The sequence below is a fragment of the Harpia harpyja genome, chromosome 8 (assembly GCF_026419915.1).
Source record: "Harpia harpyja isolate bHarHar1 chromosome 8, bHarHar1 primary haplotype, whole genome shotgun sequence".
In the NCBI taxonomy this organism is placed as follows: Eukaryota; Metazoa; Chordata; class Aves; order Accipitriformes; family Accipitridae; genus Harpia; species Harpia harpyja.
Window position 1 is genome coordinate 50535346 of NC_068947.1, and position 17536 is coordinate 50552881.

Genomic DNA, 17536 nt, shown 5'->3' on the forward strand with positions numbered 1-17536 from the left:
TACTTTGCATCACAATGTGATTGCTTCATTATCTCATAACTATGTGCAAGAACACCTGGGCATTCTCTTGGCTTCTTGTTTCAATATAAGCAGCTCTATTTTTCCTGTATGTGCATAATGTTTTGGGATTCCCAAGTTTGTTGATCCAGGCTTTGTTGTCAGTCAGTACTAACACACACACAGGGAAGTGAGTGACAGAAATTCTAGAGCCTCCAGCAGCATCTGTACTTACCCTGTTCATTGTTCCCTCCATTTAACAGGAGTTCATCATTCTGTCTTTTCATTTCCGTTATATACTTAAAGGCCTGATCCAGGATCATGTTCTTGCTCTTTTAAAAGAAAACATATATATAAAATTAGGAGAAAGGTCTATCATTGGTAGATCCGTTAATGATGAGATTGCACTTGCTCCAAGAGGTCTCTACTTTAAAAATGTGCTAACCTGAATGATTCTCTGAATATTGTTGGGTGGGGGTTTTTTTGTTTTGTTTTGGTTTTTTTGTGTGTGTGTGGTTTTTTTTTTTTTGATGAACCACAGGTTTCATGAGTGATATTGACCCTAAAATGCCACGAGTTTTTACAGAATAACATCTTCAGTGCTGCAGCTGACATTTTCTGATGCCTGAAGCTAGATACTAAGGCCATGGAACCCGAACAGCAAGCATAATTTCTTGCTGAGCAGCCTAATAAACACATACATCACATGAAACCTCCAGGATACTGCCTTGTAAATATTTTATTAGGAAAGAAACAAACATGGAACAATTATCCTGGGAGGTGTATGCATAATTTTGAAAGTAACATGCTGGAGAATATGGGAAGAGAAAATATGCCATAACCCCTCCACCATCTTCCTTTTATGAAACTGTGCTTATTCTGCCTGCAAAACCTCTTGTTCACTTCTTAATTTCTTCTTCTACTGTTCTGTAGGAGCAGTCTCTGTGGTAGATTGCCCTGTCTTGAAAAAGATGCTTCTGTGCATCAACTTCAAACCATTTGTCTTGCTTCATCTTTCACAAGGAAAGTGTCTTAAATTACTATTATTATTTCACTTTCTGACTTGCTTTCATCCCATTATATGAAAGATGACAAAAATAAGCACGCATGCAATTTTATTTACATCTTAGGACATTAAGTGATCACCAGCAAAGGGCTGAGAAGGGATTGGAGAATGACCTGAAAAACGATCTTGCTTAACCCATAGCTTTCCCCACTCAGGCATCATACAGACTACATTAAACAGCATCAGTAGAAAATGACTTGACAAACAGGAGTTGCACAACGTAACCAGCAACCCACTGGCCAGATCCAACCTGCTTCTGCCTAGCCTGCCACCCCTCCTACAGAGGAGAGGGTGAACAGCTATCCATCCGCAACAGGATTTTTACCTTCTGTTGTTACTAACATTCAGGCACCCTAAACGACAACTTTAGGAAGCTGTGAATCAAACGCACAGGCAGACACAAGCAAGCTGACCAAATTGCTATGAGCAAATTAGTCTAGCTTATACCTGCTCAAAAATACCGTATGTGTGAATCGAGGAGAAAATCAGTCACATGTCCAACTCGTACCATTTCATTCCTTTAGCAGTCATACGCAACACTTTCAGATAAAAAGCTCAAAATCTGTGTAATTACATTCATGTGGCCCTGCACTTCCAAAAAGGAAAATTCTATTACTAATAATTTTTAAATACTAGTAACTAGTAATATTTTCAAGCATATTAATTCAGACAGTTCTGCCTTCTTCCTAAAACAAATAGCAAAATAAGTATTTATACTTCTACAGACAAGCAAACACAGAAGCATTTTACAGGAAACTTGTATGAACCTCTGAACAGACACTCACCTGCTTAAGTGCCGGAGAGCAGGGAATGAGTTCTCCAATTCTGTTTATCCCAGCATTAATCTTCTTCTTTCGATGTCTCTCCACTAAGCAAAAATAATATGTGGTGTGTCATCTCGTTGGGCAAGTCAGCACAACAGCAGCACAACTAGTACCAATGTAAGGGCTCATAAAGACATTATTTCATGACGTATTGGATCCCTTAGTAACTTGAGAGAGGAAAAAATTCCTCTAAAGTAAACCTGAGTTACTGAATTAATACTCAGTGGAACCAAGAGCTGTAACATACGCAGCAATATCTTTAAAAGGTGGGGGTGTTCTGGACCCCTTTGTGGAAAAGAGGAGCTACTGCAACTCAAAATTCATGTTTTGATAATGCTTTCTAGCTGAGTTTTATGACACTCTCTTCACAAGGCAGATTGATTAAATTTAGGCATACAGAAAGCAAATGAACCAAGATTATGGAAAGAGTCAGTTTCAGATTTGGGAAGGAAATCTGTATCTCTTAAATACTAATGTCAAGTTTAGCACCAAAAGAGAAATAAATCAGATTTTACCAGTTTTCATTCTTAATATTAAATTTATATTGGTGGAGCAGCCAACACTGAATATAGCTGAAGCTCTAGGTATATGGACTATCGGTTACACTTTTTTATGTTCAAAGGCGTAACTGTTCCACAAGGTCTAATTATTTATGAGTAAAGAAAATATTGAATGAACAGTATTTCCAGTGAATTACCTATTTTGGAGATGGTCAGAAAATGCTTCATTTACAGTCCTCTAGTGACATCATTTACTTCTTCATGAGGCCTAAACATTGGTGCAAAGGGTCTACACTACAAGTCTAGCAGTGTAAATACCTTTGGGCATGTTTTTTTCAGACAGTATTGACCTCCGTTTTCCACCCACCAGTCAGCTTCTTTCAAAAATAGTTCACTCTCATGTAGCTATTTTTTTTTGACTGAAATGTTTTGGTGTTCTATGCAAACTAAAACTATTAAATGCCTTTTTCCCAAAGAGCCTGAAAAAAAAATTCTGTCATGGCTTTGTCAAGATTCAAATCAACGTATTGTTTGTTCATTGTGCTGAGTATCGCCTCGTGGTTTGCGCAGCTGGGCTGCTTTTGGTGGCACACAGAAACACACAGTGATCCGCAGGTGACTGTGCTCCTTTACAAAGGATATACGGATTTAATTTAAGGAATTTTATTTCAGTAGTCTGTCACTTCAATCTACATTTCTCAAACTACTAAATTATTTTTTGTATTTCAGGACAGACTGGTGGTGTTGACAGAGACAGGCCTAAATACACTAAACACAGCAAGACAAAGTCTCTTCTGCAAGAAATTTACCATATAAATCAGAGCAGCTATATAAACATTAAAACACATGATCCTTGGGACTTAATTTTTTATGTACCTTACTAATACATACAGGTATCACAGTGGTTGTGTAGTGCTATTCCTTTGTTTTGATAAGATTTTCCACGTTCTACTCAGCTTGTCCAGATATTAATGACTATGCAAGCTACAGGGCTGCAGGGAGCTTGTCCCCACATCTTGCAGAGTTCAGCCCAGTAGATGAAGACTTTGGAAAGCTATGGGCATGTAAAACAGGAACTGCAGCAATCTTAGCAGTAAACTTGGTAAGACTATTTCCTGATACTTCTTAATCCTTATGAAATTGCCCACAACCTGGGCACAGCCTGACAAGCACTATATTCCACAGCCTTCACATGGAAACTACTCAGTGTTTTTTTCTAGTTGAGTTTGTGAGGACCACACAATAGTGCTGTTTAATAAAAGAACTGGAATCAATTTCTTAGGATAAACCAGGCCAAAACCTGTCAGACTCTTCCCCAGTCCATCTTTCTGCTGCTACTTGTAGAAGATGCCATTGGAGCTAGACACTGACTAGTCGCTGCCCGAGGGATGCGACTCCCACAACATACAGCCGGTATTTGCACAGAATTTCTGGGATGCCAACATCCAGGTGGGTGCCTCAGGGACAAGCTACAGGAATATTTCTAATCCAGGGAACCTCTAAAGCTCTGTAATCTTGTACTGTGGAAAGCAGTAAACTAGAAACAATCAAGAAGCCCTTCTGCACAGATATTCTATACAAGGTCACAGAAAGGTGTTCGGTAGGGTGAGGTTTTTACAGTGTAGTAAATTCCTACAGAGGAACCTTCTCCATGCAAAATACATTTTACTAGTTCAAAGCATCTGTGCTTACTTCCAGACCGAAGAACAAAGCATAATGTTCCTACCTGCATTATGTGTCTCCCGGTTTTTCTTTCTGTGAAGCATAAAGGGAAAACAGTGATGTGAAACAGAAGGAAAAATATCTGCATACAAACAAATATTTCTTTTATTATTTCCATTACAGCTAAAAATACTAAATATTATATTCTGCTCTGTGAACAAGAACGTAGTAGAAGTCACACTCACAAGGACTAGTCTTAGACATTGGTATTAAATAGTTTCTAACAAAAATCCATTTGTGTTCAGACTTAAATCAATTTCGGTGTAACAAGGCATAGCATAATACTCCATTTGATTATTGTTACATATTTATAAGGCAGAGCTGGATTTTTATGTTTCTGTTCAGCGACAACTATTACACTATTCCCAGTGTTCAATAAGGCCAAATATTAAAAAAAGTTAGTTCCATTTCTGACCAACAAGGTAGTTAAGCCTTTGTTTGAAATGTTGCTTTTACGTTCACTGGATCAATGAAACAGGAGAAAATGTTACCATGCAAATTGATTTTTCCAGACACGTTACCTTCAAACACCATACCTTCTGGTATCAAACATGCTTCCTTTGTGTGAGAAAATAGAATTACCATTCCTCTGCAGTTGTTGTTCCTTACTGCTTCAAAATTTTGTCTAGGTATAATTTGGGCACGTGGGGGTTGTCTTTGTTTTCAGATGTTCACCTGGGATTTCTGGACTGATGACAACCAGGTCAGAATCATTGTGCAATGACTCAAATTGCTTTGCTGGAAGTCAATAAATCCCAAATGTGTACTCTACATATATAAATCAGATGTACTGTATACATGCAGTAAGCCAAATACTTTCAGGAAGTACAGTAAAGCAAAGCACATGTTTTCTGGAAAAAGAAATATTCCGGGGGGGGGGGGGGGGGGGGGGGGGGAAATCCTTCAAAATATTTCTGTCCAGCAACGCACTCTCAGTCTAGACATTTGGCTAGAATATGCAAAAAGCAGAGGAGCATCTTCTGCTCTCCTTTCCCACTGTTACAGCACAGTCCAGATGTAACAAGGGATCTGAAGTGAGAACGCGATACATGTGGATGACGTGTGATTACTATGGGGCATGTATCCTTTATGCTTTGAGTTGATACACATTTATTTCTGGTAACTCACCAGAAGTAGTCTGCACCTAGAGTAACTTAGACGACAATTACAAGAGAGTAACGTTACTGCAGATGGTCAGACCTTTGGAGACATTTGCTAAAAAATAATGCCTAAAGATGAATATCTTCAAGTCAAACAAATGCTAACTGAAGCCTGCACATCTATTCTACAACTATTCAAGAAGTGATGAATCTTCTGTTCATTGAAAACTTGTGCCACCAGAACAGGAATGCATGTAAACTATCATTTAAAATGGTTTCTTATTTTACAGTGAACAACAGTTCTCCCACTTATACCCTAAACAATCTTCTGCCAGTCAGAATTGATCATATATCCTAAATATGCACAAGAATATAAGGGCTGGAGAGACCCAGCTGCACTTTGATTCCCGTTACCAATACAGAATCCAAAATACTCTACTAGTAAGGTAAGAAAGAGTCACAAAATCCACGAAGACTGAAAAAATTTCTGTAGGACAAATCAATGCTCTCTCTGAGCTCTTCTTATCATAAATCATATCCTACATGGCCACCTAGCCATAAGATGAAAGCTGTATTTAACTAGGGACTGAAGGATTCCCCTACCAATCAGGCATTAGATCAACATGCTACTACAAAGGAATGAAAACGTGGAAAAGTTGTAATGAGCTCTGAGTCACTTTGTTACAAATTTTGGTCATAGTAGTGTTGCTGTTCAACCTCAAAATGTATTTTGAGCTCCAGCAGAGATTTGAGATTTAAGATCCAGATTCCACTGGGGGTTGAGGAAGAGATCTAAATTACTCTGTCAAAATGAGTATAGTGACCCCCCAATATCTACCGGGAGTCTCTGCAATAATACAGGCTGCACTCTAACTGAGGTGGTGACACAGTTTTATACACACTGGAGTAATCGGTGTAATAATCAAAGCATCTCCGTTGCCTAGGTGGCCCAGGTAGACATGTCTTCGACAAATAATTTGGCATAGATAGGGAAAGAGAGAAAGGGAGTTTTGCAGCCACAGTTCCCTAACTTTTGGATCAACCCTGGTCAACTCTCAGAACTTCTTGTCAATACCCTTACTGCCAAACTTTTAGCTAGAAACTTCATAACTGCAACATGACCACAGACTACACAACTACAAAATAGTCGTTTTCCCACAGAAACTCACCGATGTTGCTTCTTAGTAGGTGTCTCATTTTCTGTCATCTCTGGCATGGTTTCGGAGAATAGAGCCTGAAGAAAATTGGGGAAGGAATTAACAACTCCTGCACTCTTCTGAATTCTTAGCACACGACATTCATTACATTGTTCTGCCTTTGACCACAAGAACAGGGCCACACTACAATGTACGCACAAGTCCATCACCTTGATGTAGAGCAGCTGGTCATATGAGCATTAAAAATGAAGTATGTTACCTATCAGGGTGCTTTGTGAACCCCTGCTGCCTATGACAAATAGGTTTCCATTTCCTCAAGTACTTTAAACCAGGTATAATCCCAACTACTTTAAGGGAACAAGAAAGAAAATTAGAGTATATGATTGTTTTTTGAATGGGAGGAGGTACAGCTGAACTCTCTTTCATCAGCCCTTCCTAACTGAATATGCATTCAATTCCCAGTTCTACATAAATCATGAATGTTAAACAAAACACAAGCTACAATGAGGACATTTTATTAAATACAAATTTAGAGTGCTATTAATGTAGCAAATTACAAAACTTGCTATGGAATTAATGTACATCTTAAAACGGCTAAAAGTGACACCCTATGCTCTCAGATATATAAAATTCAGTTAAAAATAAAGTTATGAAATAGTTATACACAACAGCCTAATAAATTGCACCTAACTTGTCCTCAGCTTGAACACATCAGTAGCCTGTATTTAGACAAACAAAAACATTACAAAAAAAAAAAACAAACAAAAGATGAGATTAAGTCAATGATGGTCAAATGTGTATCTACCAGAGGAATGAATTTTAGAGAGCAAGTAACATGAAGTATACTGTAGATGACAACAGGAAAAAATAAAAATCTGTTTTTTGATACGGCTGAGCTCTGTATTTAGTTTCATGCTTCTGCTCATTCTCTCACCAACCAACCTGTTGTTCCAACTCTTCCCATGGGCCCTCAGACTCCTCGTGGCTTCACCTCTCCCTGGCTCCTCCCGGAAAGCTCATCGGCTTCTTTTAACAGGCTTCGTATCTTTAGGGTATTTTTTTGTTTGTTTGTTTGTACTGTAAGGAAGTGGGGGTGGCTTTTAATATAACTTTCAACACCAAGCAGTTCTTAATGTAAACCGAGCCTACCGTTACTGACACTGACATCCAAAAAAAGGAAAAAAAAAATAAAATCATTACGAACCAGAAAGCCAGCCATCTATAGAGCTCCCAAAGCACTGAAGCATATACTTCGGAAAGGGCTGCGTGTGCACGTGCCTGTGCGTATGTGTGCGTAAAGTTAACAGAAATAATCTTTATTGTGCCAGAACAGAACTCGGATGCCGTTCTCCAGTCTTTATACTCTAAAAGGTTAATTGAACGTAGCACTCTTGTTCAGTAAAGATTAACTGAGGAGAAACACTAGGGCTGATGCTGTTGACCACTCTACCCCTTCTTTAAGTACTTTACCTATTCCTGTGAAGGCACAGAGAAATGTTGGCAAACCATGAAGTAAAGCAAACAGGCGATATCCTGCAAATAGATCCAGCTTGGGGAACTTGAAGTGCCTGAAGTTTTCAGGAACCTAATTCAACTCCTCCACCTACACAACAGTGTTCACACCATCACAAAATTAGACGCAATCCCCCAAGACGAGTTACAGCATTCCACCGCTCCACTGGGCGTTACACACAGCCTACCTAAAACACAGTCACCAAAGATTTCCCTAGCATCACTTTCTATTTATATTTCTCCACAGGTTTTGCTTTCTCCATTCTCACTGACCATGCTCTGCATAAGTTATGAAAAAACCTGACAGAGTGAACGGAGTCCTTTACTGTGGGAGAAAGTAGTGGTGCAACTTCAGCCCTTTCATTCACTCTATTACAAATTACCTTGTGTTACTTCATCTTAAAAACAGATTCCTTCTCCTTTAAATCCATTTTGCTTAATTCGCTAACAATTTTATTTTTGTTTATACGTAGTAAGACTAGTCCAGTCGGTATCTCAGGCCCTGCAAGTTAGCGAACATTCACAACTCTGAAAGCCAGGAAAGCCAGTTTTCCACCCAAGGCATCTATAACTTATCCCTCCTATGTGTAGCTGGTGATGGTCAGTAGTACTTACTCACTTACTCTAGATGCATTCATTGTATCGGGTGATGATGAAGGGGCTAGCTGGGAGAGTTTAGCAGGTGTGCGATTCTGATTATTTAAAAAAAAAAAAAAAAAAAAAGTAAATCTGGTTAGAGCCCAGTCATCTTTTACACTATTGGCAACCAGAGAGATGCTCACACATACATTGAGAGACTGAGGTCAGCACACCTTGTTTCAGTGGGTTTTTTTCAGTTGTGTCAAAGCAGCCCAGCAGAATCTATATCCATTAAGGCTACCAGCAAAGACAGGAGAAGCAGAGCAGCTAGCCGGTAATGCTATGCTCTCATATATCCATCATTAAGACAATACCTTGTGTATCAGGTAAAATAGCTATTCAGGGTGTCCTTTAATTTAGCATATACAGTACTGTTTCTGTTTAGTGAGGTAAGCATGTGAGCACAGAGTATGTGGACATAGTTCTGGTACAGCAAAGCTCACAAACATCGTGCATAGAAAAAGGAAGATGCTGGATTGCATCGTGTGGCAGTCACGTACCCTGTTTCTTGACTTTTCTGCACCATCTGTAAGGACAGAGTTGATGTACCTGTTATTGGGCATTACTAGACCACAGCAAGTGTGCTAGCAATCAGAGCAAAAAGATTAAAGAGGTCATAATTTTGATGAACTTAGCATTTTTGAAAGACTAATGCATTCACCAAGCAACCATATTTTTTTAATCTTGCAAATTTATACAATTTCAGAACCAAAAGAGTATTTCTGTATTACAGTGTATTTAATACAGAAAGCATTAATGTGAATTTAGATGGCCAGCTACCATGCAAGGCTACAGATAAAGCACAACTGTGTGAAGGTCAAGGGTGTAAAGCAGCACCCACCCACAAATAACTTTCCCCTCGCACAGACCCAGCTGTTCTGACTCCACCTGCTTCTCCCTGCACACAGTCCGGTCACATCCACAACCCCATCTTCCCCCTGCCCTGAGTCAGAGCACCCATTTCTCCCTCCCAACACGGGCTCTCCGTACTCCTATATTCAAGCTTCTTCTGCCCAGGGTCCACATCCCCTCAGCAAAATTCTATTCCCGATAGCAGCATCCCTATCTCCCAAAGTCACAATCTACACAATTTTCCAATTGTCTTATTTCTTCCTCCTGAGCAGATGCCTTAAATGATTCAGCAATACATTGTATATAGTATTTGGGAAGATAGGCAAGGCCTTAGTGGAAGTTCGTGCTGAAATTTATTAATACAGCTTCTAACCATTTTTTGATCCTGAGAAAATGGAAAGTCTTTACTACAACATGTCAAAGATTCCCCATTTCTTTCTTCTGCCCCTGCTTTTTTTTTTTAAATGATGTCACTAAGCTTCTTCCAAGTGATGCATTCCCTGCACATTTCAAGCCTGATGCTACCACATTGAGCGTATAAACCTCACAAACGTAAACAGCTTTAAGTTTGTATTGGATATGCTTCAGCTCTACTGGGATATACAGCCCATTTCATACAGAAGACAGGGCATAGGAATGCAATGAATATTATTCTAACTTTGCTTTACTGTGGAATTACTTTAAGTCAAGTTTATCAAAGCTTACCATTCAACCAATGTTTCCCCAAAAGTTTCAAAGAAGTTTTGTGGGACCAATAAGGAAAAGCAAGGTTGTACACTTCATCTAATTAACCAGTTAATTTCAAGTTCTGGTTTTCTAACTGAAGAGAGGTGCTTGAGTTTGTTAAACAGCACTTGTATACAACTCTGGGGTTTCTACTGATAGATTGTACTGTAAGAAACATGGTGAACTGAAGCCGTGTTTTTTCCTACTCTTATTCTGTAAGGACAAAAACCTTTGCATTTTACTTGATACACCCCAAAACAGTTAGAGCTGGCAATACCAGGGAGGTGGTATTCTTGAGAGCTGCTGAAAATAGGGGCTCTGCGAATGAAAAAAACCAAAACCCAAAAACCTGCCTAGGTGGACACTTCTGCGGGCTGACGAGCAACGTTTACAGTCTCCATTTCTTCCTCGCAGCTGTGGTATCACCAGAGCTTTAACAATGGGTTTCTCTTTACCTCTTCCATGTCAAGTAATACTTTTTCATGGAGAGATTCCTTCACTGATTCTCTAAAGCAGAAGACATGCATTTGCTTTATAAGCTCAAGGGCAAATGTATTTTAAGTTCACTCATGAAATACACACACTTGACTCAGCTGAATATCTTCTGCAGAGAGAAAGTAGCAAATTCCAAATTCTTTAGCCAGATGAAGGAGAAGCAATTCAACATTTATATTTATTTAGTACCAAGGTTCCCTCGAGGTTTATGTAGTTTATAGCTCTTACAATGTCAACCTGAAATACCGATTTTAATTTAAATGCAATGTCATCCCCCAAAATGAAAAGATATTTTGTGTTCTAAAGACTTAAGTTTAACATAATTTAATCTCCTCTATAGTTCTAAAAAAGTAGGGTAGAAAACTCAAAACCAAGTTGTTTCAAAGTGTCTTCTTGTCTACCACCCATCTTTGTAGCTATTATTCAGCAACTTATTTTATGAAACCTTTTCTTCAAAACATATGCACTCAGCAGATTTAACTTTTTAAGAAAAAGTTAGTTTGGATTATTTTATTTGACATTAAGTTTTCACTCTTTATTTAGGAAGTGTTTCCAAACTTAATACTCATTTTGAAAAAGAAAATAATTCTTCCAATCTGTTATCTTTGGCTGTACAAAACAATCTTCATCAAATTAGTAAAGCTATTCTATTCTTCTGCATGAGGCAGAAAGAATCTTTTTAATATGCAGCTACACATATTCTGTAAAACTACCAGCAGTCCAAATCTTTCTTTCTCTTAAAATACTTCAGCAAGCTTACACAGTTACATTGCTACAATCTCACATTTCTTACTAGTTTTGTACACCTCATGTAGCTAACCTAGATCAATTGCAAGGGATAGATAATAACTACTCAAATGCTGTTATTTTTTTTTCCTGCAAGACACTGTCCTCTTCATTCAAGTGATTGCTGGACCTCTCTTTTGCAGTCTTCCATGCATGTTTTACAACAAGGCTAGCTTCAACCAGGGACTTAATCCAAGCTTTTAATCACAAGCAAGGTGCCCTTGAGATAAAAAGATACAATTTACTGCCCTTTCTTTATTCTCCCTTGAAACAAGTCTATTCTAGTTTTGCATTTACCTAATAAAATGATTGCAGGAAACGAAAGTCAAAAGCTTACCTTTGTGATTGTTACCTATGTATACCAACTACTTTTGCCTACAGAAGTAACCTGTTAAGACTACTGTACAGGAAGTTGAAAAGGACTGTTTTTCCTGGTAAGACTAAAAATCCCTTTGATATCTTTCAGTTTGGTTTCTGAAGAAACCAAGGTTTCCTTGTTACTGCACCGTGTCTCTTTATCCACCCACTCACGACAACAGCTGGGCCCACCGACCAAACTAAATGAAACCTCTCAAAAGACACGAAGTTCCCAGATGTTTACAAAAATCTGAGACTGAGCAGAGAAGGAGAAGTGCTGACACCGCAGGTAAGCGACAGGACACCGCTCGGGTCTGTGACCAGCTCAGTAGCCGGTATGCACTGGCTGACCAGCTGGCGTCAGACTGGTCACAACATACACCACCTTTTGCCAAGGAAGATGTACGAGGGATTTAAGGGCAGGAGAGAGCTACCCTGACTTTTCACAGAATACACATTCCCGATGCAAACCAGCTGACAGTTTCCTAGGGCAGCCAGACTGTTCCCAGAGCTTCTGCAAAAGTTAAGAAAAGAAAACCCAATCCCAATAAGCTAAAACTTGTTACACAAGCCACTTCTTTTTAAGGTGTCTGCAAATAACAGCAGATGGAAAACAACTTCACTGCTTTTAGAATTTTCTTCTTTACCTCTTTTGTTTGTACTACCTAAGCTCAAATACATCGATATTTTTCCTCCCGCTGACTTAAAGCAATAAAGTTTCAGCAAGGCTATTATACAAGAACATGCAAGAGAACTAGAAAGAAAACTTCCTCTTTTTTTTTTTATAACAGCATTGGAGGAAGAAGCAGGGTCATCACTCAAGTGATATTCCCTCATATCTACATTAATTTTTGTTTTCGTTTATAATTTTTGTAATATTAAAGACATAATTGCTCGTGACCTTTTACTAACATGCAGTTTCAGGACAGCATAGTTGTAGGGTCATTTTGAGAAATCCTGACCAGATCTGCTTAAGAAACTTCAGGAAAAAAAAGAAACTTCCCTATTAATCACCTAAAGATCCACCTCTCATGTTTATTCTTCTTGCTCTACCGCTGTTGGCCCTCAAATCTTCCTAGGTTATTACGGCCTCATTTATTTTTAAACCTTAGAGGAGGGGCAGAGAAAGAGCGATCATGTCTACTGAACCAAGTCTCCTACTTGCTGATGATGTTCTGAAAACTATTTAAGGACAAGTATCTGGACATTTGGCATCCAGATGTGAGCTGATGCCACCCTCACACATTGTGCAGACAACCTCAGTACTACAGACTGAAGTGCCACACAGTGCTAGTAAAGCAAGATGCCTACGCGAACTGTCTCCTGTGGTCTGGATGAATTGTTAAGTGGAAGCAGGCATTTCGGAGGTGAAGTGCTGTAATTACACAATCAGTCCACAAGGTAGAACCACAAAGACCAGAGCTGTCACCCCAAAGAGTGTCCTCAGCGACTTCAGATCAAAATAAGGGGAGCATCACTGTTTTCTTCAGGAAATCGGAAAGCAATGACCAGGGAAATCCTCACGATCCCCACGCTCTTCATGTATTTTGTTAAGATTCACAAGTTACCACATACCAATTTCATGAAGGAAGTGAGAAAGTATGAGGAATGTCTCTAAGTTGCAAGACAGTGCTCATCTCCCTGGTCTTCAATGCCCAGTGATCTGCAGTACACTTCAAAATAGAAAATTATTTTCAAATAGAATATACATATCTAATTATGCTATGCTTGACAAAGGAGTCAAGAAGTCTGTTCTGATGATGAAAGCTAAGTGGATACAAAGGGGATTGCAGTCAACTGCCTCCTATAAACAGGTCGTCATCTCTATGTGGGTTAGGCTTCCTGTAGAATCATAGAATGGTTTGGGTTGGAAGGGACCTTAAAGACCATCTAGTTCCAACCCCCCTGCCATGGGCAGGGACACCTTCCACTAGACCAGGTTGCTCAAAGCCCCATCCAACCTGGCCTTGAACACTGCCAGGGAGGGGGAATCCACAACCTCTCTGGGCAACCTGTTCCAGTGCCTCACCACCCTCACAGTAAAGAACTTCTTCCTTACATCTAACCTAAATCTACCCTCTTTCTGTTTAAAGCCATTACCCCTTGTCCTATCACTATATGCCCTTGTAAAAAGTCCCTCTCCAGGTTTCTCGTAGGCCCCCTTTAGGTGCTGGAAGGCTGCTATAAGGTCTATTAGATGACAAAGATTGCCCGTACCGTGGCTGAGGCTAAGTGTGCTACCACTCCGGTGCAAGAGCATCTGTTGGTGAGCCAAACCTTGCTGGCAGCACATTGCCTAAAAAAGAAATAATTTCTTTTTCCTGAAAAAAGCTGTAACACATAAGTTATTGTGGTCTCTGAATACTGGGACCAAGATGATTATTTGGAACTGAGGAAGCCATCCACGTACAAAAGCTGTATTTGAAACACCACAGACCAACTGGACAAATGTAGAAGCTACAGCTTCATCAAGAGCCAGTCTAATTCTGCTTTCTGACATGACCTTATCTCCAAATAAAATCTCTATTCAAAGAACAGTACTTCATCACAGAGCTTGATAACCAATTTAGAATCAAAACATAAAACCTTTCATTTTGGCCACGACATAGTCGGAATACTATTCTCTGCTTCATTTTTTGGTTTTAACCCAAGCTCTTTTTTGTTCTGCAACTACAAAGGATCCTCACATAGTCTGTTTATAAAACTGCGTATGGTCTTGAGGAGGTATCAAGTGATTCTCTAATAGCTACGCCAGACACACAGACACATGCTAAACTGAGTTGCTGCTCTCTCCTTATGACCATAACTAACAAGTAGCGCAAAATATCCTAGAACTGAAATGTGCAGGGCATCCAGAGAGTTTACGTGACAATTTTTTTAATTCATCTTTTCAGATGTAAGTCATTAAGTACAAAGGATTACACAGTCGAGTTCCTGAATATTTTATAGGCTTGGGGTTTGAGAAATCTGACACAAACTAAGAACTCGTCGAGGGTTCATGATACAGGAAGCAATATTGTATGGGTCTTCACTACAAAGCTCCTTTAAAACATGCAGAAGAGATCCATCCTGAGATTTGGTTACAAACACTGACCTTCCAGAGTAAAGGATTTCCCTATGAATCTTAATGGGGCTAAAGGCAAAAATGGCAGAGGTAGAAGGTACCATAAAACAGTATTTCAGTTTTAATGTATAAGCTGATCAAACTTACTCCCCAACTCCATTGTTAAGACACATAATTTCTAAGTACGTTGACTTTACAAGAATTAATGAAACTTCCCGTCAACTTTCAGAATCATTGAAACTGGCAACTGTATGAAAGCACTTCCAAAGCACCTGTCCAGACAGTGTACTGCCACATCGTTCAGAAAAGGCCAGCACATTATTCCAGAAGTGGTGCTTTCACTATTACCAGCTGTAAATGAGCTTTAAAAAACAAACACACACACACTCTGCCCCCAAACCCAACAAAACCAAACAAAACCCCTACAACTTTGCAAGGTACATTTAATTCCAGGCTCCTCACAAAAGGTTTTAGCAGACGGAAGAGGGCTTGCTCTCCTTCACAACCTCAACGCTATTTCGCACCTTTGCTCTTCAGAGTTTTTTTCTACATCAAGTGGGTCCACTGGGCAATTACTTCAGTTCCAGGAATAAAAGACTCATCTTGTGAGCTGGAGGTTTGACAGTTTTGAATAATACTGGCAGGGATAAAGCTGCAAACTATTTCAATTGGATTTAACAGAGAGGTCCAAACTAAAGATATCTGAGTCCAGGTGACCAGGCAAAGCAGGCACGCTTGCTTAACAACCACTTTCAAAGAGGACATTTAAAAACAAGATCAATGTATGTTAGACACTGGAAAATGGAACCACTAGGTGCAAATCCATAGGAAACCTGAATTCATTAATTCCACCACTTTAGGAACTACTTATTTAGCTTAGGAGAATTACTGTACATGAGCTATCCAGGGGTAAATAAGTAGTTCTGAAAGCACTAGAAAAAGCAAGTAAGACTACTGTAGAAATTTAGCACTGACAATGGAGCAGAAACTAACCCCAGATGTCCAAGTCACTACTTTACAGAGGTCTGAAAGGAATGGGTAAAGGGAAGGGACAGACTGATACCATGATCCTGCAAGTTTTACTTCATTAGAAAATCATTCTATAAAATTAAAATGCCTTACCTCCAACTTCTTTTTCTATCACTGTCTGAAATCACCTCCCTATTGCCACTCGAGACTGACTTGGCAAGAATATCTTGAAGTGAAACTAGAAGAGGGAGATCTCCATTGTGTTCCTTAGGAAGGGATAGCTCAAACAGTTAATTTTTCCAAGCTAAGAAACACAGGGTCTTCCCATCCCCACCCAGAATAAAACAGAAAAACCACAGACAAAGTGAGTAGATGGCTTGAGACAATTTACAGGTGGGACTCTCTATAACTTGCCAACCACAGCAAGTATAAAACACGACCTTGACAGACACCACTGCTTCAGATAAAGGCAATACTTAATAATCCAAATCATCAGGTGTTGAGACTGAGCACCACTTTTGGTCACAGACTTAAACAAAAACAAACCCAAGAAGCCCTCAACTCTCCCCCACTTTCATTTAAATGAACACTGACACCAGCTAAGTACCTGACAGCTGCCTCCAACAGAAGTTTTTAACTTGAGCCATGGAGAGCAAGACAGAAGAAGAACGGGTGTGCAAGTGTCATGGGCACCATTGGTTAGAGGCTCAAAGGCAGAGCTGCAGATCCCAGCTAATATCGCAGAGCAAGAAAATTGCAACTCAGAAGTACAGAGCACATGCATGCTGACTGAATACAGGCAAATACTACACCAAATAGAAATCATCACAATTTTTTTTATAGGTTGGATACAAATGGTAACTGCTGCAGTTGTAACTAAAGACAGTGATGACAGAGCAATGGTCATGTAGGCAAGATGTGACTACAGCACTGTAAATATTGACTTTTTTAGTTTTATGCACTCTTCTCAGAGTTTCTTTGGTTCTGAAGTAGGTTAGGGTATTACAGAATCACGTAACGGTTGAGGCTGGAAGGGAGCTCTGAAGGTCATCTGGTCCAACCTCTCCCTGCCTAAGCCAGGCCACCTACAGCCAGTTGCCCAGGACCACATCCAGATGGCTTTTGAGTATCTCCAAGAATGGAGACTCCACAACCTCCCTGTGCAATCTGCTCTGGTGCTGGGTCACCTTCACAGTAAGAAAGTGTTTCCTGATGTTCAGATGGAGCCTCCTGCATTCCAGTTTGTGCCCATTGCCTCTGGTCCTGTCACTGGGCACCACTGAAAAGAGCCTGGCTCTTTGCATTCTTCCTTCAGGTGCTTATACACATTGATGAGATCCCCCTGAGCCTTCTCTTCCCCAGGCTGAACAGTCCCAGCTCCCTCAGCCTCTCCTAAGATAAGAGATGCTCCAGTACCTTAATCATCTTTGTGGCCCTTCACCGGAGTCTATCCAGTATGTCCATCTCTCTTGTACTGGGGGACCCAGAACTGGCCACAGGACTCCTGGTGTGGCCTCACCAGTGCCGAGTACAGTGGAAGGATCACCTCCCTTGACCTGCTGGCAATACTTTGTCTAATGCAGCCCAGGATACTGTTCACCACCTTTGCCACAAGGGCACATTGTTGGTTCATGTTTAACCTGGTGTCCACCGGGACCCTCAGGTCCTTTTCTGCCAAGCTGCTTCCCAGCTGGGTGACCCCCAGCATATATTGGTGCATTGAGTTTTTCTTCCCCAGGCAGAGGACTTTACCCTTGCCCTTGTTGAACT

General features: G+C 40.0%; 1 protein-coding gene across 7 annotated transcripts in view; it reads right to left on the reverse strand.

Annotated features, from left to right (window-relative positions):
• The window catches only part of USF3 (upstream transcription factor family member 3), a 37877-nt gene that overhangs the window by 14949 nt on the left and 5392 nt on the right, over positions 1-17536 (reverse strand). For 4 of the 7 annotated variants that reach the window (XM_052795174.1, XM_052795173.1, XM_052795171.1 and 1 more), the window contains exons 2-5: positions 6379-6443; positions 4114-4142; positions 1849-1931; positions 233-329 (exon numbers count right to left, since the gene is read on the reverse strand). In XM_052795174.1, coding sequence (XP_052651134.1) covers positions 233-329; positions 1849-1931; positions 4114-4142; positions 6379-6443 — 274 coding nt within the window. Of the gene's footprint in view, positions 1-232; positions 330-1848; positions 1932-4113; positions 4143-6378; positions 6444-7308; positions 7444-8501; positions 8571-9017; positions 9390-17536 lie in introns of those variants that run through there. The other 3 variants (XM_052795175.1, XM_052795177.1, XM_052795176.1) reach the window with 3 other exon arrangements.